Consider the following 21,642-nt stretch of genomic DNA (forward strand, 5'->3'; position numbering starts at 1 on the left):
CCTCTTGGTGGTCAAGTATCTGTTGGGTTAAATTGCACCGGACATTCTGGAGTCTACTCAGCAGCCCGATCATGATGCAGAGATGGGCGGTGATGGCATAGCCAGTGATAGAGCGGCGGAAAGCCAATTGCATTTAGTCGTGCTCGTAAGAGAGTTTGCCGAATATCGCCATGTTGCCGCACAGAAAAACCTGCAACAACATTAGTCTCGGACTACCAAGTCCGTTTCTCCCCCAGCTTTTAGCCTCCGTCTCCTTTGCTTTTCTGTATTTATTGCCCCCACGCTCTTCACACACACCTATTCACGACGTCACTAACCCAGCCTGCTACGGCCATGTTCGTTCCAAAGTGGCTGTCGAGGCTAGACAGCTCAAACGACCAATACGAACTCTTACCGTCGAATGGCGGCTCTGTCTCGCCCTTTAGACGCGTAGTGCACGGGACACCAACGCGTCGACGTCTCTTCCTCTCTTGCGCCCTCGCAATACCTCTGCTTCTCGCTATAAGCGTGTACTACAATTTTTTCGAGCTGCGCGTGGCGTGGACAAACGTGACGGCAGGCACAGATTCCGAATCAAGCCCTGCTGAGTCGGTTCCACTAAACCCGCCCACGTACGACGAATACTTCGAAATTGAGCGCAATTATCCACAACACAATGCTTCGTTACCGTTTCCCGAGGGGTGGAATGGGCGGTTCATGTGGGTCTCAAATCAGCATTTTGGTGCGTGTTTCTCACAGCTTTTGATGAACTGTTGCTGATTTCTATTAATTGCACTTTCAAAGGCATTGGCTGGAATAACATCTTCCAAAATTTGTAAGGTGCCGCTCATTTTATTGGGAAGTATGAGGCTAACTGGTTGACGAAGGATCATGCTGTCTCATGTTGCTTATCTTTCAAATCGAGCGTGAGTCTAGATTTTGTGGTGTTGTTCATCTTACAACTGGCTCAATTTTTTTCTCTCTTACCTCTAGCTTTGTATTCGAACCCTACACATGGGATAAGAGACCTAATCCCTTTACCCAATGGAATGGACATGTCATTCCTTCTCGGATTCCTCTTGCAGCATTAATTGACGGTATGCTTTTTGTACCTTGCTGATTCAAAGCATTCTGAAACATAGTATTCGTAAGGCCCAATTGCGGGAGCCAAGCCATTTCCTCCAGACAAGACAAATCCACGTTCCGTAAGCCAGGAATTTTTCGAGAAAGTATGTCCAGAAAGGCGACGGACGAAGTTGAACATCCACGAGATGAACGAGGGTCTGGATGGCGTACCTGTTATTGAGGTCGTTGAGAAATATGCGGCGAAGTTGATGGAGATGGCTGAGGGCTGTGTAGAGCTTTATGGAACGACTGAACACCCCTTTGATTGGATGTCAGTTCTTCCCTTACAACTACCTACAATAATACTTAATCTAACTTTCACTGTTTTCTACAGGCACTTTGGTGTTCAATCTATGATAGGAACCTGGCCTACGCTTTCCAAGAGTCCCGTATTACGAGACTTCGATTGGTCACCCTTGGCGCTTTCCGCTTTACGTTCCAACGCAGAGGGCATCGATCCGGTGCTCGCCGCTGATCCTCTTCCAGAGCATGTACCAGAGCTAATGGCGATTCACGTACGACGAGGTGACTACGAGCAACATTGTCAGCATCTCGCGAATTGGTCTTCTACGTACATGGGCTGGGCCCAATTTCCGGGTTTGCCTGATACGTTTACTCCACCTCCAGGAGGTGGATGGGGTGAGAACACACCAGAGAACCGAGCGGAGTATATGCTTCATTGTTATCCCGACATCCCGCGAATAATTCAACGTGTGAAGGAGGCGAAGAGTGATTGGGAGGCGAGGGATGATAAGCCCGCGGACCAGCCGCCATTGAGGAGGTTATACGTCTTGACGAATGGGGAACGTGGATGGGTCAAAGAATTGGAACAGGCGTTAATGGAGACGGGAGATTTTGATAGTGTGTCGACGAGTCGAGATATGACGTATACCCATGAGCAGAAATATATTGCTCAAGCGATTGATATGGCTATTGCCCAACGAGCAGGACTTTTCATGGGTACAGGTGTACGTCCTTTTATTCTACTGAAACATTTTCGTCTTGACTGATTTGTTTGTTTAAAGTTCTCGAGTATGACCGCGAACATTGTTCTCTTGCGTAGGATAAAAGACCACCCGCTGGTCAGCAACCGTTTCTGGTAGCATACAGCTTAGCCTCTACCAGCTCGTTTTCTTGATTACCTTTCTTGCACGACGCTTCCCACCCTTTGAGTGGTTCGACTCACCCGAATCAAAATGCCCTAGAACAGCACACCGAACATGCTGTCTTCACCTTCGACTTCGATTTCAACTCCGATCTTATACTCTTGATCTATGGATCTATCTATCTATCTCGTCGCTGACAATATTTGTTTTCTGCGTGTTTGTTTTCCTTTTCCTTTTGGATAAACTTGGTGTATACCGTGGATACTGTTGCTGTTCTCATTCCTTGTCTCCATCTATTCTATCTGTTTGTTTGTTCTGTCTGCATCATACCATTACAATTACTGCTACTGCTACTAATTACTTGTCGCTCTCTTGGTTTTCCCTCCGGTCGTTTTTTGTGTGCACCTTCTATGAACCTATCACAGGAATTTTATATGCTGTAATCGAATACCTACCCCCAAATCACAATGATAAGGTATTACTCGCTATTCAAACATGCCAAGAGCATTTTTTATGATGGTAAAACACAACTTTTCGCTATGGTAAGGATTTCTGTTACTGTGCTCATGTAGAACACTTATAAAGGTTTCTTGAGCATTGTAAATCTCAAAAGTACTAATGGTCGAGTCAAATCAATTAATGCACAGACGTTATATCCTTAGTCACAATAAGTGGAAATGGAAATGGAAATAAAATATCTTAAACAAGTGTTTTTTTAATGTATGTTTGAAGAGGTTGGAAAGTAAGTATTTAATGTATCTGATCAGGATTGAGGAGAGTTGCACTTGTGACCAGTATTCAAAGTATAATGAACTCCAGTTAAATAGTCTCAGAATATCTATATCATTCAGCATCCCTGTGACTTTAGATATTGGCAGGTGGAAAGCAGTCTTTGAGCTCTTTCAAGAAACAAGACATTTGCCCTCAGGATTTGCTGAGTAATTGGAATGGGCTAAGAACGAAATGCATTGTTGTTAGAGGAGGAAGATACACTGCCAAGGCCCATCTCGGTCACGAACTCTTCACGACTAGAACGTCTCATTATCTCAACGACTTCGCCTACTTTCTCGACTTCGGTCCAATTCGTCTTGCTTCTCGTCTCTTTATCCTCTCTTTCTACCCGTTTCTGCTTATCATCATCGGATAATAGCAACTGCCCATGTTTCTCTGTGTCCAATGCCTCTTCGAAACGCACCTTCAGTGCAAGCCATTGCATGGCCTTGACACGACTCACGAACTCCGTTACGTTGTCTTGTGCTCCCTCTGCATAGATCACACCAGGATACCCAACTTTCGCGAACCCGCGCAAGGAGAGCTCGGCGGACCATTTTTGTAGGTTGCGTCGCTTTGCGGGCGAGATAAGGTGATGCGAGGTGAACAGCACGTGGTAAATTTCGTCGTATGACGCTTCAGGAGATTGAGAGGTCGGCTCGGAAGAAGAGGGCTCGGAAGACCTTAATGCCTGTGTGTGCTCATGAAGCAGCGGAATAAGGTGAGAGCAAAGAAGGTTCTGGACCACGAACCTTTTTCGATATAAGCGGTTAGCATTGTACATTGCATGAATCGAACGAAGACAAGAAAATCTATTGAAGCTCACGAACTCCATTGTCTGCAACTTTATCTCCGTCAACCGAATTCCGACGATCTGCTGCCATTTTTCTTGCTCTTGTCTGTCCAGGTTGTTGGCTCTGAAATGGATGATCGGATCACATGCGTTGTTCGCGGAGGGGTATTTCCTTGGAAGCTCTACTTCGAGCCAAAACGGCATGTCTTTTACGCGGATTGTAAATCGACATGTTGAAGCGGGCTGCCAATCCTCCACAGGCATGTCAATCCTGCCAAGTTCTTCGTAGTTGCGGAGTAAGCCCGACCATTCTTCTAAGTCGTCGTGCGGTAAGACAAATGCAAAGAGCTCTGACGGGAGAAGGGAGCATCGGATGATCTGGATCTCTTCAAGCTGTTTGAGAAGGTCCATCATGGACGAGTAAGTAAGGTACGTACGGCAGCAAACATAAAATTAGAATAGCGAGCACGCGAGTTGATAGGCCCACGCGATGTGACGTAACCGGAAATCTGCGAAGATCGACGCTCTCCAGTGGTTGGATCTGGAGGTGGCTCTGCTCGGACTGTGCGTCACGAACTAGTAATTCGTCGTGTGGCTCGTCATCCTTGCGCTCATGCATTGCTCGATACTTCGTTCCATGGCGTCTATACATGTGCCGTCCACTATATCATCTCCCTGCATCTCATCATCTCCTCAGTAAGCAAACAAATATATAAAGGTATGCTCCCCGTCCTCCTCTCTCTCTCTCTCTGTACTTATCACTTAGCGTCCACTATTCTGCATTCGTTCGTTGTTTCAAATGCTCATATTGATGTGGCCCTGTTCAAACGCTGCTAGGTCCCCTACTCCCCCTCGCCAGATCGCCACTCGAATTCTTGTACCTACTTCTCCCGCTCTTCGTCGAGCCATGTCGAACAACAATTCCCCTAACTCATCCGGCCTTCCGCCCCAGAGTTCTAGAGCACTTCCAGAACGTCAGGTTGAACCTAGCGAGGAAGGAATCATTGCTGCTATTAAAGACGTGAGTTAGCCGTTATTTCTCGGAGGGAGAGGATGACGTTTATAAATTCATTTCAGCTGTATACTTGCAGACCCCGTGAGGTAAGTGGATACCTATTGAATTGCGAAGACTTGTCGGACAAATATTTCTGCAGCGTACATACGAGGCTTATGCCAAAGACGCTGTTTTCGTCGACCCAGTCGGCATGGCTGAAGGCATCGAGTCTATCGAGGCCCAGTTCAATGGTCTTGCAAAGGTCCTATCGTTTTATTCGACTTCAAAAACCCTTTGACGCCGACACTCATTTCGAATAATCTAGTTCTTTCCTAGAGCGGATATTTCAAAGTTCCGCGTACTCCAAAACCCAGATGGCATTCCCCCTGGTACAATCCTTATTGACCAGGACGTCGCTTACTATCGTGACCCTTCCTCTGCGTCGCCAACCAAGGCAAGTCCTCCTTATTAGAATATACCTGCTCGGACTTTGATACCTCTTGTTTGTTTCGGTTCTTCATTGATCACTGCGGCCTTGGCTGGGATCAGACGCTCAACTCGCTACTCACCGTCTCTACGAACGACCAACACCAAATCACGAAGCACGTGGAAGAGTGGGACCACCAGAAGGACCAAAACAAAGAAGACGGCTTTTTCGGTATGCTCAACGATCAACGTAAAAAGATCACTGCCAGTCTTGTAAACAAGATTGTCAGCAGCCAACCTCCCAAAGATGATTAGAGTAGTGGTAGACGAACCATTGTGACAAATATGCGACATCGTGCATACACAATCGAGGCCACACTGTACAATGTCGTTTCTTTTCCGATTTATTTATTATTCTGATGTAGCATAGTTTGTTGCCGTGCTGCCGCGGCAGTGTATAAGTAATATGTCCATCAATCATTTATGTATGTCTACAAGAAAGAAGGAAAAGTTCTACCAAGCAATAAGGAATACTACATTCACTCTCCTAGCAAACACATTATTGTAACAAACACATTATTGAGTATAGTTGTACAGTCAAGTTTGATTTTCTGTATCCAGACCCTGAGACTCACAACCCAATTTGGGATGACCCTGAATGCCCACTTACATGATACTTGTGTGGTGACTCTCAGACTGCAAAGTTAGGAGAGGGGTTTGGGGGGGCCTTACTGATCCAACTAGTAGGATAGGCTGGGTTGTTAGGTTTAAGTATAGGGTTGAGTGTTGGTTAAGGATTAGAGATGGAATTAGAGAGGGAAACATGTATTTTCATTAAATATATTAGAAAAGGACTTTATTTTGACTTAGTGAAATTCAAGTCAAACTGTGGGTAGCCAATAAAAACTAACCAAAAAAGAACTGTGGGACTCAGGGTCTGGATGCAGAATTGATGTCCCAGAAGGAGTAACGTGCCAGACCAGAAATGGAATGAAGAATCTTAACTTGTTACCCTAATTTAGTAAATTTGCCTCGGGAATTCCGCCAGTATACTATGGACAACCGCCGATTCTGGCATCTCATACGTCTTCTAGCGCGTTAGCTTTGAGACATAGTTAACTTTTCCGTAATATGGCGAAGCAGCTAACAAATTTTTAAACGTCCCCGCATGGCAAGCAGTCTGGAATTCAAAGGGAAAACGAACTTGACCTGGGCACACATTTCATTGCTGGTCGGATTTTGCATACATAATTGGACAACTACAACATTCTCAGAACGGGCGATTTGAGCAAAGGAATAGACTTTTCGCAGGCGCAGGCAACACATCAGCACAGTACAAGCCATGGTCTTGTTCTTGTGCATTGTTCCCTATTCCGATGGACGAATCGTGTTTTAATAGCGCCGATCATCGTATCGACGGTCATAGCCATGGTCATAGCCCCTAGTCAAGGTAACATTTTCCAGTTGTATTGTCAAGCGGTGCTTAATGTTGAATTACCTGTCGCGGTCTCTGTCTCCGCGTCCACCGTGGTAGCGGTCACGATCATCATATCGTCCGCCTCCGCCGCGATAATTATCGTCGTATCGGCCTCCGCCTCCGCGACGATCATCACGGAAATCGCGCACATAACGCGAATCGTATGGCCGGGGATCATAAGGCCGCTCATCTACAGGTATCAACGATGAGAAGGAGAATGAAGTTATAGTGAACATAAGTACACACTTTCTCTGCGTTTCGGGGGTCCATAATACCTTCCCGGAGTAGGCGTTCTAGCTCTTGCACGTCTTGCCTGGCGTGGCATTTAGAATAAATGATAACTACGTGTGAAGAGATATACGAAACCTTCTCAACAGACATGACTTTACTACCAAACGGCTTCGTGGCGTTCAATTCATTGATGGCAGCTTCCGCCTCTTCGGGAGTCTCCATGGTCACGAAGGCAAAGCCGCGAGAATCCTTGGTATGTGGGTCACACATGATCGAAACTTTTTGCACCTGAAAGAGGGGAAGGTGATAAACGATTGAGACCCCATCTCGCGAGATAAATACTCACACGGCCAACTTTGACAAAGACTGCCTTGAGAGCTTCATCGTCGACATCCGTTGGGAGCCCAGACACATGCAGATTGTTACCTGGATTAGAACTCTCCCTTCTTGCCCTGAACCAATCACGCATGAGTATTCTCAACGTACAATTTAAAAATGCCTTACTCTCTATCATCTCTGGCATCTCTGCGGTCCCCGCCTCGGTCCCTGGCAGTAGGGCTCCTGCTCCTAGAGCGGCGGGGCGGGGCACTGTCTTCAGGCGCAGAAAAAGGGTCAGGAACAGATGGCCAACCATCATCGTTCGTTGCGCCTAAACTACCACCATTCGCTATGGTAGCCTCCTGAGTGGGGATGCTGATGGCACCGGGTGCGTTATCAGGTGCTGGCCATCCTGGTGAAGGACGGGATAGGCGGTCAGAATAGAAACTTGGAGAAGGGTGAAACAAGCCGTGTAAGGCGGAGTCGGCAGGCGTCGCACAACAGGCAGGGACGAAGTGCAATGGCGAACATGAGAATTGGAAGATGAGAGCTGAAGATGCATTCGCATCCAGAAGAGTGCGAAGGATGGAACGACACGCAGTGTTAAATGGTGGAAAGGTTTAGCTGGGTCCATGTTGAGGCATCTTCAGATGCCCGAACTACTATCATTTGACTATTTCCGTTCTTCAATGTGATTTTTACGCGAAAAACCGGCCTCGATCCCATTGCTGGCCGTCAGCCAAATGCAGGTGGATACGAAAAGAAAACTGGGCTGTTGTCACTGCTGCCACTGCTTGAGACGTAGGTCGGCCTCAAAACCGAGACAAAAAGGAAGGATGGCGGACGTAGCCGACGAGTCGAAGAAATACATGCTGGCGGTAGGTGCTGGGTGCTGGAAGGACGTACCGTCATCCATGTCGAGTGTCGTAGTTGCTGGAGCTGGATAAGATGGTTGTAGCGGTGCAAGGTGGATTGTGGTGGCTCAGTGGCTGAAGGAATCAAGGATTGCGACTCTGCGACTCGGAAGATGAATGTTCCCGTTCGTGGCTTGTTTGCGCAAGTGTACGCAGATCCTTTATGAGGAAATGCTATGTCACGTGAAGCAGAAATATATGATCTTAATTCAGAAACTTCCTTTCCTAGCGAGATTGGTCATCGAGGGGAATTAAAGATTTTCAAACCTACTTTTTCCTTTTCACCAAGCGGGCATGCCATGCTGCTCAACGCCAGTCCTCTACCGTCGAGTCAGTGCCATTGACAGTCCTTACACGGGTTGCTTTTACGTCCGCAAGAGAAACAGATCAGTACTAGGAAATGTTGCGTTGCGGCCGGACGACGTTGCATGTCAACTTATCCTGGCACAGCCGTTCTTCGGCATGTCATCCCTCCTGCACCTAGAAATAGAGATTACCATCCTCCACTCCCGGCATTTGTCTGAATCAGAAACTGGGACACCATCCTCACCTCCTCCAGTGCTGGCGGTAATCCCTACACCTATTTGAATCTTGATGACCTTTATTTCTGGTCTATGATACCGAAAATCACATTTGATACATGTGATTTCGTTCTCCTTGAGGGTGCGTTAGTCGGAAACTGTATTAAAATAGTCTCTTGACAATCTGCATTTATATGTCTGTGCTTCATTGTGATCCGTTTTTAACCAAGTTACTCGAGCGTCTGCTTTTGCTACCGTTATTTATTTATTGATATCGTCGCACCGTGCGGCTATTTTCGTCAAACTATTTTGCCAAAGGGAAGAACTTTTCACGGATTAAAGTCTTCAGCAAATCCTGGGTGTTCGACCAACGACGTCCAGAGTTTGGTTCTACTTCAATATCACATGCAGAGCAAGTTCCATCAAAAGAAGCGCCTCTGTGTGGACGATTTCGTCTTTATAATAGTAAGTATTCTTCACTACAATCGAAGCCGTTAATTGTGTTTAAAAGTCAATATTAATAAGCGGCGTGTGCGAATGCAAGGTAGCCAACGCAGAGCTGCTCATCGGACAAGAATCCAATGGCAGAAATCCTAATTAAATAATTGAAGAGTAGGGCGAACAAGTAGGCGTCTGCAATTACAGCCCCTTGCACATGAAACAGACCGGAAATCGGTGTTTCATGTTGGCTTCGGCCCGTGCTCGACCCGCGACGATCTACCAGCCTATAGGCAACGTTGACTACGATCATCGTCACTTGCACTCTTCGGCAAGGAAGAATGCTCTTTTATGCTACTTAGAGCAGCATTACATAGTTATATCAGACAAGTCGGCACTTTGGTTGGGATGTTTCGGACTATTTCGTCACAACGATCCTGTAAGTTGTCAGAAGACTTCCACGTTGTGCTGCAATTGTTGCCTAAATTCGCTCTCGCCGAAGGAGCGCTGAAGCTGGTATCTATCTGCATATGAGTTGCTTTTATCTGGTGAGAGAATTACTTTTTGTGGATTTAAAGATTGCTGATCAAGTTAATTCTCTTGCATGTACCGACCACTTTCGGTTCCTTTGGCCTCATAGCCATTCACGCCCTCGGATATTCACTAGTAATTCGGAGGCATGTTGACATCTGCCAACATATAGAGCCGAAAAGGAAGAGTACATGTGGCCCATCACTAGAAGAAGCGAGATATCTTGATGCAATCACCTTGATTTGCAATACTGTTTCAAATAACCTCTGGATATGTCAAAAGAGCCTATGCATTCGAATACAAACTAGGCAAGATTGCTCAACTGTAGCCCGGCGAGATGGACTTAGTTATGTTGCGACAACGGAGGACACTCACAATTCGCAAAACAAGCTCCATAAGCGGCGTCTAACACATCCAACAATTAGGCTGAAATGCAGCTATATAACGCTAGGGAATTGAGGTTGTTGGAGCATTGAAAAAAAGACAAAGTCTTACTGGCCTCAGGCATTTTCTTTGCATTCTAAGCTCCTACTTATTTCCGACTGCTCTTCATGCCTAGTCTACTTGAAGACCTAATAGTAGCTGTGGAAGGCTACAGACTTACTAATGTATGCCTCTCAGTTACATTTATTCACCTCTATTCATCTCTAGCTTACTCTTCTACAGTATTTCGATGGTACGCCAACCTAAAACCACCTATATGCTCCACTAATATTCCTCACTCGTAGTCACGAGTTTCGCCATCTACGTACGCTCGTGCTCACTTGCCATTCATGAGTGTACTAATGTAAATGTGCAGGCCTATGATTATATGCTCACTTTCGAAGATGAACGATCAATAATGTGGCCGAAAAGATGGTCACTTATGAAAGTTTTGTTCTTCATGGTCCGATACTTGCCTCTCGTAGACCTGACAATTACATTTGTGGGTGAGTGATCATGTACCTTAATAACCTTACAAGGAAACGGGATAAATCACATCCCACAGAAGAATTCAAGACAGACTTATCACCTGAAGTCTGCTCATTTGCGGTGAAAAGCGCAGTTTGTGGGTCATAAAGCCAAGTCAAAAAATACTTCCTCATTGCTGACAGTTAAAAAATTAGGCATTATGAACCTCGGCATTCTCAGTGCCGAGGGTACGTTCATAGTCTTCTCTCTCATTCCTCGTTTCGACTCAATTAAATAATAACATCTCGCTTAGCCATCCTAATAATCCGAACATATGCAATATGGAACGAGAATCGTTCCGTACTCATCCTGCTTATCGGATGGGCCTTAGCGAATCTGGCTTCGAGCGCCGTGTTTTTAGGCCTCTTCTTGAAGTCGCTCGGTTGTGAGTAATATCTTGTTCTGCATGGACGAGAGGGCTCCGGTATTTGAAGATGAATCGGCGCTAACATTAAAATGTACAACTCTAGGGATGCGTCTTCCACCTGGCCCTTTTGGTTGTCTTGTTACTTCGGGAAACGGTCTACTTGCAGAAGTATGGGTTATCCTTATGATATACGAATCAGGTTAGCACACCGAATTATAATTAAATCATACACTTCCATTATAATGATCCGTTTGAATTATAGTTCTCATTGTGTTATTGGCGATCAAGGGGATTCAATTGTGTATGTTCCAAATGCCGCTGTGAGCCACTACAGTGCCCTTATTGAATGCATATCATGATTTTAGACAAAGAACAAGGGAAAACGCCTATCATTCTAGCGCTGTTTAGGGATGGTGTGGTGTTTTCTTTTTCCTCTTCGATCGACGCACTCATTCACGCTTGTGTAGGAGCAATTTTCTATTTATATATCTATGGTGAGCGCGTGACTTTGCACTTAACTTTATCAATATCATAGCCTTAATTGCATTTAAAGCTTTGTCGGTCGCAAATGTAGCCGTGATTCTCACTCTTAATGTACGTTAGGATGGATTTCTATTGTCCATCGAAATTGATACTAACGACATGTGCTCTACGATCCGTGTGTATTTAAATTCAGCGCGATAAAACGAAATTAGGGATGCTTGCAAGGTTAGTTAGTGACAACTATTTATCTTCACGACGCATACTCATTCTTAATGGCCCATAATTTATGGACTCCATTGCTTCTTATAAATAGTATGGAGCGGATACTGCACTCAGTGTTGACAGGACGCCTGATCCTCACTCTGCATAAAGCCCACGCTGAACCATCCCATGATCACACATCAACTAACTTGCAAAGCATACGATTTGAATGTAATCCTGCAGTCCGAGGTACAGTGGGTAGTGAATCTGGGATAGGAATCGGAAACAACACCGTTACGTTTTCGTTTGTTACAGAACAACTCGAAGGCAGGGAATCGCAGGATTTGACTTCTTTAGACGTTTCCGATCAAAGTTTTCAGTCTCGGTCGGGAGGAGTTGAAAAGGGGGTATGTTGATACTGCTTCATTGACATGGAGGCAGGCAGTTTCCTGTTGCATTTGAGTTTATCAATCTCATTGCATGTCAGCCTTGTCAATCCAGATCTATTGGTTCATATATATTCCACTGCCCTATGCTACATGTGGATGTACTTTAAAAATTTACATAGGTTTTCGCAATTGTCGTTTTCGGAAAACCATAAGGTATAAGAGCACGTCTATTTCTCCATCAAACACAAAAAGTGAGAGAAAGAAAGAAGCATTCTAGCAAATACTTGAAAACCAATGTCTCTTCTCAGTCCGTGCAGCAGAGCCTTCTTCCTTGATGTTGTTCTCCCTAATAACCTTCAAGAAAACACTCTCCAAGCTGACTCTCTCGACCGTATACTCGGAGAACTCGCCATGCTCAGCCAACGTCCTGAACAAACTCGCAAGAGTCTGCTCATTTCCAGCGTCCAAAGGTACTTCAAATCGAGTGGCTACGTCGTCTGCCTTTCGTGAATTAGGTATACGCGCCATGAGTTCTTGGGCTTTTACTATTTCTTCGCGCGTTCGACACGAGAAATGAATTTCATAGATTGGGTAACGAGCTGCGAGAGAGCTTGTCGAACCAACGGCTGGGTAACGAATCGTTAAATAACCAGTATCGCAAGAACATTGTCAATTTCACACATACCTAACATCTTCCTCGCAATTATACCAACCTTGTTCGCCAACGCTGATGCTTCCTCCATAGAGTCTGATATACCACAAAATCGGTGAGTGATAAATAAACACTTATTTGGACAAGAATGAAATAAAATACTTACGAGTCGTTATCACGACAGCTTTGCCGATAGAAACATTCTTGAGTGTTTCCCACATGTCGCGCTTCATCTTAGCGTCTATACCAGTCGAGAACTCGTCTATCAATACAACTGATGGGTTTCCTGCACATAGTGATCAGACCAGGAAACGTGGGAACGATTTGAGATGATACGTACCAATGAGTGCAATAGCTAGGGACAACTTTCGTTGATTCCCTCCCGAAAGTTTGCTCGCTAATCTATCCGAATAAGGAGATAAGCCTGTGGACTCGAGAATAATGTCGACGTTCTCGTTCAATTCGGGCCCTCTGTAAAGCCCCTTCAGCCGTCCGTAAGTCTCCAGATGCTCGCGAACAGTGAGTTGTGAGTCAATCGCAGTGAATTGCGGACAGACTCCTAAAGACAAGCGGGCCGTTCTAGGATACCGAATGACAGAGGTGTCTTGTATAAGGACATCGCCTTGGTCGGGGACCGTGTCACCACCTACACAAGTAAATTAGTAACTCCATTAAAGTGTGAATTCGATGAGGAAACATACGGATGATGTTAAACGTCGAAGTCTTCCCGGCACCGTTAGGACCAAGCAAAGCCAGAACAGTGTCCCGCGAAACACCGAAGCTCACGTCGTCTACGGATCTTACCGAAGAGCCCGGGTACTGCTTGGAAACATGCATAACACGTAAAGGGTCGTTTGAGGATTCAACAAGAGACGCTTCTTCCTGTACGTCCCTCGGGATATCACCATCAGGCACATCCCCTCTTGTGATACCGCTCCTCCGAAGTGCCGATGACAACGTGTAGTAAAGTTTCGAACCCGAGTCGAACCAAACGAGAAAGGCAAAGAGTACGAAAGCGTAAACGATAAGGTACGTAATCGGACCGCCGAACTTCATCATTGAGCCTAACGACTCAGTCGAGAGACTTGAATTGCCATTGCACAGCAGAGAGAACAGATTCACGGATACAAATGAAGCGCGGATCTAATTGACAAATCAATATCAAATACTAGGAAACCATGTAAAACACGACCCACCGGACTTGCAACAGGCGAGAGGATAGATAGCGTGAAGTCTAACGAGCCGGTAAGAACTGTATCATCCGTTTATGGAGACAAACTACGTACGAATGATGGTTATGAAATTCCCCGCCTGAGACGTCTTTGCATAAGTGAAGGTCAGAAGGTAACCCGCGAGGTACAACTAATTCCAAATCAGTACTTAATAAAACGAACGAAGAAGGTAGTCGAAGATCTTGACTCACAACCGCCATAACGATTTGGTATCCCGCGACAGCTGCGAACGCCGCAAGCGGTGAAGCTGTGAGAAGGGAGACACAATATGCAAACAGCGTCCCAACAATTCCGTAAAGAACCAAAACCACCCACTATTAAATTGAGATATGAGTCTGAGTTTAATAAGTCTCAAAAGGGACAAAGAAACGTACGAAAAGTCCAAGACCATGCAGCTGAGAAGCAACAGCCGCGAATATAATGATAATAATCGTCGCTGCAGCAACCGAGAATATCGAGTCGAACATGAGGTGTCCAAGCCAAAGTCCGACAGGATCCGCCAGTCCATTGGAAAGTTGCATCGCTTGTACAGACGATCTACGCTCATTGGAAACATACAGAGCATAGAATGCGGGGAACACGGACTACGCGGACAGTAAAGATACGTAAGCGACAAATTTGTCGTAAAGCCAAATAACACACTTACCATAGCAGCGAGGAAGAAGATATCCCATTTAAGAGCAACGAGAGTCCCACCATTCAATCCAGGGAACGTCTCAAAGCGAGGAGTAATCAACCTGGTAGCACCATTGCCTTGCCCACTTGTGTTCAAGGCATTATACAAAATGTTGTCCACCAGGTTGAGTAAAGTCGGGGCAGTTAATCCCGGTGGAGTCCCTTCCCAAGCGAAGAGTGAGTTGCCTGATGCCAAATCAACAGAAATTCCTCCGAGAGAAAAGTTGCGGAAGTCCTGATTGATAGTTGATACAAAGGTGGCATTATCCTGGATGTTCAAAATCGGCAATGATGCAGTCGCAAGGCCGAGAGATTGAGTGATATTCGGCGGTGTTGTAAGAAGAGAACCACCACTACCAGGTGGAAGAAGTTCGGACATTATGAGAAGGGGAGACCGTGGTAGGAATAGCGTTGTGTTCGTGCCCGTATCATTGCGAACATGGCTGCTGCACATCTCCGTCCTCGAGGAAATGAAGAACAGTGGAATACATGATCCTCCAACAGCAACGATCAGAGACAGGATAGGAGTCAGCCAGCTTCGGCGTGCAATCATGCATCGTTTACGAAATATCGTGAATGCTTGCGCAAAAGGTGAGCGTCGTCTTCCAGTGGTCAACCGAAGAATTTTTGGTGCATGCGATGCAGACAACGACGAGCCTTTTGAATCTACTCGGTTCAAGATGGGAGCATCACCAGCCATAGGCGTGGAATCATCATACAGCCCTTCACCATGTTCCTTCATCAAGGCTAAGAAAATATCTTCCATAGACGTTCCATGAACGTCATAGGAAGCGATCCTCAGAGCACCCTTTTTACTCTCCAGGAGACTCAGCACTTGACCGACCTGCGCCGAATCCTTTGTCTGCAACCGATACTGTGCTGAAGACATCGTGTTCGAGATCATTGATGCGTTCGGTGCAAGGGTCTGGATAGTTTCGAGAATTTCGGGTTTCGGACCCAGATCAGGCTTTTCTGGTGAATCCGATGTCGCCAGTGACACTTGAAGAGTGTATCCCTGCCCGAGATTTGATTTGAGGGATACCGGGGAGCCAGCTGCCACAAGCTTTCCTGGTGCGGCCAGAATAGCAACAGAATCACCAATAAGTTCGCTCTCGTCGAGGAACTGCATAACGATCAGGAGGATTTAACAAGCTGAATAACATTCAGGCACTTACATGAGTGGTGAAGACAATAGTCCTGTCTTCTCGCACTGACATAAGAGTTCTCCACAACGATCGCCTAGAGAGCGGGTCGACTCCCGAAGTACACTCATCAACGAGGACAACTGTAAAGGATATATCAGCTGCACCTCTCCATATCCCTATTAAATTGACCTACTCTTAGACCCCCCAACCAACCCAACAGCAAGTTGCAGTTTCCTCTTCTGTCCTCCACTCAGCGTCGCGGCATTAGAATCAATCTTATGCTCCAGATCACAGTCCTTGAGCAGTTGCATAAGGTCCTCATCATCCTTTGATCCCTTCGGACGTTTGATTGCGCGCCAGACTTTCAATGTTTGTAAGCACGTTAACTCTGGGAATAGTACGTTCTTCTGTGGGACAATTCCGAGCACGCCATGCTGCGGCTTTGAAGACCCGTCTTCGTATATCACCTCTCCCGACGTCCTGCCTTGAAGTCCAGCAAGGATGGACAGAGCCGTTGACTTCCCAGCCCTAGTTAGTGTTAACAAAATTCAACGATGGCAATTCAAAAGAAAGCACATGATTAGTATTACTAACCCGTTTGAACCGAGAAGCACGAAAATCCCGAATTTCGGGATGTCAAGCGTGAGATCCGCAATGGCTGTGACATTTTGTTTGCTCCAGGAATACCACGACGAGGTATACGTCTTGTTCAGATTGCGAACTGAAATGGCTACGCCAGGCGGAGGGACTGGTCTATCTCTTGCAGCTTGTGATTTCCGCCGTTTAAAGCAGCACAGCCAGGACGACGACGATCGGGATGGCTCCCTTGCATTGTACAACCTACGTTCCAACCAAACTGCGAGCAGCGGCCATATGAAAATATCGATCTACAGAGGTCCCATTTCAGTGTTCAAGGCAGCTTCATAACCGTAACGGTGCTCACAAGAGCCGCAATCATAAGTGACAAAACATTTAAATGATTATCAGGATCCTGATGGAGTAAATTCGTCGGAATCTGGTTAGACTCGAATCCTGCTATTGCCCGAATGACAAAAACGTAGTATCCAGGTGGGAAAATCAAGGTGAATATGAACGCAGCTCCATTAGATGCCCGACCGAAAGCTTGGGCTATGATGGCGAGAACGATTGCAAGGAAGGTCGTTGCGACGGCAGCGAGCTGAGGAGAGTTCCCAAATGGCGCACCGACGAAGAATGACCAGCTTGCTAACGAGAAGCTGCAATTCAAGGGAAAATTTAGCGATGATTTTCAAGAACGATCGAGGAAAATATTTTGGAACTTACCCCAGCAGTAGATGCACGAAGAGGACGATCACCACATGCGTCCCAGAGAAAATGCGGAAATGCCAGACGAGTGCGACGATGACCCATGCAGGGAGGTATGCCAAGGATATACTAAAATACCAAGACCTGAAATCGGATATGAGTGGCACGTCACTGATAGCGGAAATTACGACTCACAGAATGCGAGCTGAATCTCGTAGACCCATTGCTTGCTGGTGGCTTGTTAAGAGATTCGCGCGTTCACCCATGTACGAACCAGGCAGTTGGTAGGCGATGCCGACGAAGTTCACAAATCTAGTGATTATATTATTATTAAGGTTGATATTTCTCTATCTGGAAAGACACTTACAATGCCAGTACGAGAAGTGCTCGAAGCCCACGGACATAACCTGGCAGAATCAATCAGTGTCCATAGAAAGCATACGATTCGCAGAAAATGAGTTACTCAGTCGGATGTCTGTGAACTGTTCCTTGTTTGTCTCTTGTGTGAACGGCCTACGAATTATTACTGTCAGTTCCGGGATAATGTGCTTCTCGAGTCAATAGATCTTACCATTCCATGGGAGTGGAAGGTGTACTTCCCGTTTGCAACTCCATGATAGCCTAACCATCCTAAGTTTAGCTTAGTATTCTAAATGGTGACACAAATTTACACACCGAGTCAATTGCCCATTGTAGCGGAAGCACACGTTCTTCATAGTCACTCGTATGCTTCTCAACGTCAATATGGAACAATCCACCATCCACGAAGATAGTATAATTCAGCGTCGCACTGGCATTCCCCGATGACGATGAAGATGGGAATGAGTCGAAGGACACAGCAGCAAAGCACTCCGAGAATAAATTGAAGTTCTGTGGACAAGCTTGCACGATGTCGGCTTGTGTCGCAACTTGGTGGACGACTTGCATTTGCGAATTCGAGAAGCCGCTCGTGACACGGGACATTATATCTTGAGGTGAGGGCGTGCCTGTTCCATTTGTGCCATCTGCCCAGAACAACGAGAGGGAGCCGTCGATTTTGTCTTTGAGATTTCCGATCACAGCAGGTTGACCGATACCGTACTATGAACTAGTCGTCAGTGATTGGAATTACCGTGCATGGATAAAGAGACGTACGTTGTTCGGCTTTGTTAGGAACAACTGAGCGACTGCGAGGAATATTCCATATCCAATAGGCATTAAAAAGCATCTCAGTAGATTAAGCTGAAACACGGCATCATCATTATCGAAGCATTACATACGTCAATAACGGACTGAACTTACGAAAGGATGCTTCGAGAGGACTATCCAGTTCTTCACGAAGAGCGCCCAAAATTGGCGTCGGAACACCTCGTCCATGAATAATAATCCCATTGTGGCGGCTGCCGTTATCCCTAGTGTCTCAAAAGCAACTTAGCTTGACCAGTTACTTGTTTTTATTGGCAGCGTCGAGGCTGGTGGAGACAAGAATCAAGGTATAACTATCGTACGACTCGGCTAGCCATGAGAGAGCACAACAACAAGCGCGCGTTGTCGACGTGTGGAAAGCGCAGCAAATGCCGACGTATGTCGGGCCAAGCTTCCCACATACTTGACCTGCGGTGAGAACCTCCATGCATTCATTTAACCGTGTACCTGCCTCGGCCCGAATGCTTCGTAATGCACATCAATGATCGGCGTTCAGACCGAAGTGAAACTCCCGCGATCATCCGTCCTTGCTGTGTGCCTTAAAGTTAAACACAAAGTTTGCCACCGATTTTCTTGGTAGAGAAAATAATCAAAATAATCAGATATTGATCCTGCGCCTCTTGTATGATTGTTTCGTACGTACCAGATGTTCATATTGTTCATATCACAAATACTATACACCAACAATTAGATGATGTGATATGCAGGTTCTAATAATAATGCAGTGTACAACAGCAGCAACAACATGCGACATCTACATCATGTATGTACATTTATAGTAAATCAACAGGTTGAACAACAACAAATTCCGAATCGGCTATCCAGGAATATCAACATTGAGAACAGAATGAGAACAGAGTGGAGTAACAGCAGAGTAAGAACTCGAAGAAGCATACAGTAGTCAGTGACCGTATAGTGCCGTGGTAAAATAAGAAAAAAACGAAAAACAGGAACAAATCAACGAGCGACAACGACAGCTGACAACGCAACGCGCGACGAACGAAGGCAAATGAAAGGGTAAAAACAGAACGGAAACCTGATACCCGGGAAAGTCGGCGTATAACTAGTCCACGTTGCGTTGTATGCGTGTGCTAGTAATCCCTTTCTGGAAACTCGTCTGAAGGATTGACGGGAATGTCTATGGGAGGAATGGGCCGAATTGGTTGGGGTTGGTATAGAGGAATGTCGGCGAATGGCGTCGATTTATGCATATGGCCGAGCGTGAGTAAGGTTGGTTTTGCCTCCGTTCCCGAAGTAGATGACCACCCTACAAAAGGTGATGTTGAAAAGAATTCAAGTGATTCCGACGAAGTCGCTGGTGAACGACGGGCACTCCAGATCGCCGCAGGATCAGGTTGCTCCGTCGTCGGCGAGAACAACTCCAGTTGAAAGGGGTCCAGTGAAGAAGCAGAAGAGGACGAGCGGAGTGCCGGTGGGGACCATTGATCCATAAAGTCGAAGTCCTGAAGATGCGCTGGGTAGGATATATGCGACACGTTGTCTTCTTCCATCTCGGCATCCGCGGCCGCAGTGCGCTTGAAAGCTTGAAAGCTGTCATTTTCGTCCAGGGAAGCATCCGCAAGGGCAAGTGCGAAACTTTGTGAGAGTAATGTTGAAAATCCATGTTGGTCAAGGAGAATTGGTAAGGCGTTAATGGGGTGCGTCTCGACGTCGGAATGGTTTGACGACGATGTTGCTGATCGAGGGTATGTGTCGACATTATATTCGGGATTTACGTCCCACATTTGTTCGTCATTTCGTTGGTCCTCCTCTATCCTCCATTCTTCCGACTCCGACCATCTGTCCAGAAGACTCCTGTACACGGTCTCGTCCGGCATTGAGTGCTCCCTAGGTAAGGTGGACGCAAAGCCCATGGAGGATGAACAAGAGGAGGGACAGGGTGAAGATGTTAAAAATGAATCAGGCTCGTCCATCATATGCTGCCAATCATTTATGGATCGTTGAGTGAGACGATCAGGCGCTCGAGATGCAGAGTGAACGTGTGAGATGCGCTGTACAGGAAGGGGACTGCTCCGTGATGAACCAGGTGAAGACATCTCAGCGGCAGATAGAGATGATGCAACTGTTCTTGGTGAATATAAGTCTGGGTCCACGCCCACGTCGCACGGAAACTGAAGGTTAGAGTCCGATGGTAGAGGCACCGAGTGATCTAGCAACGGCTGCTGCCCTCTGTCCACACCCGAAACCCAGCTCCATATCCTATTGTGCGTGTCGAACGCATGATCGCCGGTGCGCTTGTGGGTTGGAAGATAGGAGACAGGCAGTGAATCAGGGTGAGTCGAAGCCTCGGATAGTGATACCACAGCGCTCGAGGAAGAAACCTTGGACCGTGATCGTTCCCTGATTTTGCCAGGCTGAGCAACGCCTGCGCTTCTTGACTTCCACGAACGGCTAATCGGCGTCATTTCGGTAGCTATGTACACGGAGAGCAACGAGGGAGAAGGATTTTAAAAAAGAAAGCGTGCTTGATCAGCATGCCTTGGCTCTTATGCTTCAGATTCTGACACTATACTCACTTCCTGCGTCACTGCGTCTTGTCATCGCCCGTGTGTAGGCAGAGGCAGAATGGAGGTCAAACGATCTGGAACCCGAAAGAAGCGGGCCGTGGACGTCATTCTATAAGCGTCCAACATCAGCTCAATACATTCCCCCATCGCGAACAGAAACAGGTGATATGAACGCGGAGATTGTGAGTGCATATGAGTTTAAGACGGACATACCAGGCGTGAAACATTCCTCGGTTGGAGTCTTCGACAACCTGTCAGTGGGTCTATTCCTACTGTCAAAGAATCTACTCTCGTCCACTCAAACGCCTCTGCTTCGACCAAGCTGGGACTCGCGTTTGCCTCGTGAAGGCTGGAGTGTAAACAAGACGACGACGCCAGGGCAGGGGGACATCTGAAACACGTAGGCGAACATTCAACTGCCTCGAAGTAAATCGGACCGCTGTACGGCATCGTCAAGGCAAAAACGAGAGAAACACGACGAAAGAAGAGCGCACGGGTAAAAGGAGAGGAGATGCATTGGTACATATAATATAGGTAGCGAAAAACACGCGAGGGTCGACGAGGCGTCGCTCGCATGCTAAGGCAATTCAGCCGTTGTAATCTCAGGGATAACCCGTCCTCGCGCAGCCGAAGCCGGGACGCTGGACAAAAAGCGTTCACGAATCGCAGTTGCTAGGGAACATGTGGGGGACGGCTAACTTGGCCTGCTCACATCAATTCTCCTTTTGTCTCCCAAGGCACACTTTCCCTGTCCGGCCAGGTGCCTCATGTTCTTATGACACAACAACAGACAGGAATGTTTCGAAGACAGAATATTTGAAGAACGAAGAATGCTACAACTATATGTAAAAGAGAGACATCCAGACTTTGAATAAGGAATGGATCCCAAACAAATTGGTCACACCACCAAGTCGACTTCATGCCAG

At 46.5% G+C, this 21,642-nt stretch overlaps 7 protein-coding genes across 7 annotated transcripts; 3 read left to right on the forward strand and 4 right to left on the reverse strand.

The window, feature by feature from the left end:
• Positions 1 to 299: 299 nt before the first annotated feature.
• On the forward strand, positions 300 to 2,666 carry FOMMEDRAFT_105586 (uncharacterized protein). Its single transcript, XM_007265047.1, has 7 exons — positions 300 to 721; positions 784 to 814; positions 867 to 905; positions 973 to 1,076; positions 1,132 to 1,375; positions 1,439 to 2,072; positions 2,130 to 2,666. The coding sequence occupies exons 1-7, from the start codon at positions 334 to 336 to the stop codon at positions 2,205 to 2,207; spliced, it is 1,518 nt and encodes a 505-aa protein (XP_007265109.1). The 5' UTR covers positions 300 to 333; the 3' UTR covers positions 2,208 to 2,666.
• Positions 2,667 to 3,162: 496 nt separating this feature from the next.
• FOMMEDRAFT_154586 (uncharacterized protein) lies at positions 3,163 to 4,393 on the reverse strand (the record flags this gene model as incomplete). Its single annotated transcript, XM_007265048.1, has 3 exons — positions 3,163 to 3,733; positions 3,812 to 4,167; positions 4,244 to 4,393. The coding sequence occupies 3 exons, from the start codon at positions 4,391 to 4,393 to the stop codon at positions 3,163 to 3,165; spliced, it is 1,077 nt and encodes a 358-aa protein (XP_007265110.1).
• A 288-nt stretch (positions 4,394 to 4,681) lies between these two features.
• Positions 4,682 to 5,509, forward strand: FOMMEDRAFT_132978 (uncharacterized protein; the record flags this gene model as incomplete). The annotated part of the gene is made up of 5 exons (XM_007265049.1): positions 4,682 to 4,795; positions 4,852 to 4,875; positions 4,929 to 5,030; positions 5,094 to 5,222; positions 5,318 to 5,509. 5 exons carry the CDS (start codon positions 4,682 to 4,684, stop codon positions 5,507 to 5,509), a joined length of 561 nt encoding a protein of 186 aa, XP_007265111.1.
• Positions 5,510 to 6,857: 1,348 nt separating this feature from the next.
• Positions 6,858 to 7,371, reverse strand: FOMMEDRAFT_82331 (uncharacterized protein; the record flags this gene model as incomplete). The annotated part of the gene is made up of 2 exons (XM_007265050.1): positions 6,858 to 7,190; positions 7,249 to 7,371. 2 exons carry the CDS (start codon positions 7,369 to 7,371, stop codon positions 6,858 to 6,860), a joined length of 456 nt encoding a protein of 151 aa, XP_007265112.1.
• A 2,804-nt stretch (positions 7,372 to 10,175) lies between these two features.
• FOMMEDRAFT_27477 (uncharacterized protein) lies at positions 10,176 to 12,042 on the forward strand (the record flags this gene model as incomplete). The annotated part of the gene is made up of 12 exons (XM_007265051.1): positions 10,176 to 10,232; positions 10,291 to 10,300; positions 10,353 to 10,372; positions 10,424 to 10,553; positions 10,719 to 10,763; positions 10,829 to 10,960; positions 11,046 to 11,141; positions 11,205 to 11,243; positions 11,308 to 11,436; positions 11,478 to 11,536; positions 11,638 to 11,650; positions 11,870 to 12,042. The coding sequence occupies 12 exons, from the start codon at positions 10,176 to 10,178 to the stop codon at positions 12,040 to 12,042; spliced, it is 903 nt and encodes a 300-aa protein (XP_007265113.1).
• A 246-nt stretch (positions 12,043 to 12,288) lies between these two features.
• On the reverse strand, positions 12,289 to 18,359 carry FOMMEDRAFT_82404 (P-loop containing nucleoside triphosphate hydrolase protein; the record flags this gene model as incomplete). The annotated part of the gene is made up of 22 exons (XM_007265052.1): positions 12,289 to 12,641; positions 12,701 to 12,763; positions 12,834 to 12,953; positions 13,008 to 13,313; positions 13,369 to 13,810; positions 13,864 to 13,901; positions 13,954 to 14,029; positions 14,091 to 14,213; positions 14,274 to 14,483; positions 14,546 to 15,697; positions 15,750 to 15,859; positions 15,913 to 16,247; positions 16,314 to 16,606; positions 16,663 to 16,954; positions 17,022 to 17,147; positions 17,199 to 17,315; positions 17,371 to 17,410; positions 17,467 to 17,516; positions 17,575 to 17,624; positions 17,679 to 18,083; positions 18,138 to 18,224; positions 18,285 to 18,359. The coding sequence occupies 22 exons, from the start codon at positions 18,357 to 18,359 to the stop codon at positions 12,289 to 12,291; spliced, it is 4,863 nt and encodes a 1,620-aa protein (XP_007265114.1).
• Positions 18,360 to 18,891: 532 nt separating this feature from the next.
• Positions 18,892 to 21,459, reverse strand: FOMMEDRAFT_139774 (uncharacterized protein). Its single transcript, XM_007265053.1, has 3 exons — positions 20,930 to 21,459; positions 20,726 to 20,825; positions 18,892 to 20,622 (listed from the first exon to the last, which is right to left on the reverse strand). The coding sequence occupies exons 1-3, from the start codon at positions 21,290 to 21,292 to the stop codon at positions 19,280 to 19,282; spliced, it is 1,806 nt and encodes a 601-aa protein (XP_007265115.1). The 5' UTR covers positions 21,293 to 21,459; the 3' UTR covers positions 18,892 to 19,279.
• Positions 21,460 to 21,642: the final 183 nt, after the last annotated feature.

Source organism: Fomitiporia mediterranea (assembly GCF_000271605.1).
Source record: "Fomitiporia mediterranea MF3/22 unplaced genomic scaffold FOMMEscaffold_5, whole genome shotgun sequence".
In the NCBI taxonomy this organism is placed as follows: Eukaryota; Fungi; Basidiomycota; class Agaricomycetes; order Hymenochaetales; family Hymenochaetaceae; genus Fomitiporia; species Fomitiporia mediterranea.

What these genes read in the sequence shown, in the direction of transcription:
- FOMMEDRAFT_105586 (XM_007265047.1), top strand. Translation starts at nt 334, where the DNA reads ATGTTCGTTCCAAAGTGGCTGTCGAGGCTAGACAGCTCAAACGACCAA. An exon ending in AATAACATCTTCCAAAATTT is followed by an intron (nt 815 to 866) that starts GTAAGGTGCCGC and finishes TGGTTGACGAAG; the next exon opens with GATCATGCTGTCTCATGTTG. An exon ending in GAACACCCCTTTGATTGGAT is followed by an intron (nt 1,376 to 1,438) that starts GTCAGTTCTTCC and finishes TGTTTTCTACAG; the next exon opens with GCACTTTGGTGTTCAATCTA.
- FOMMEDRAFT_139774 (XM_007265053.1), bottom strand. Translation starts at nt 21,292, where the DNA reads ATGCGAGCGACGCCTCGTCGACCCTCGCGTGTTTTTCGCTACCTATAT. An exon ending in CGAGGAATGTTTCACGCCTG is followed by an intron (nt 20,826 to 20,929) that starts GTATGTCCGTCT and finishes GGACGCTTATAG; the next exon opens with AATGACGTCCACGGCCCGCT. An exon ending in AAGACGCAGTGACGCAGGAA is followed by an intron (nt 20,623 to 20,725) that starts GTGAGTATAGTG and finishes CCGTGTACATAG; the next exon opens with CTACCGAAATGACGCCGATT.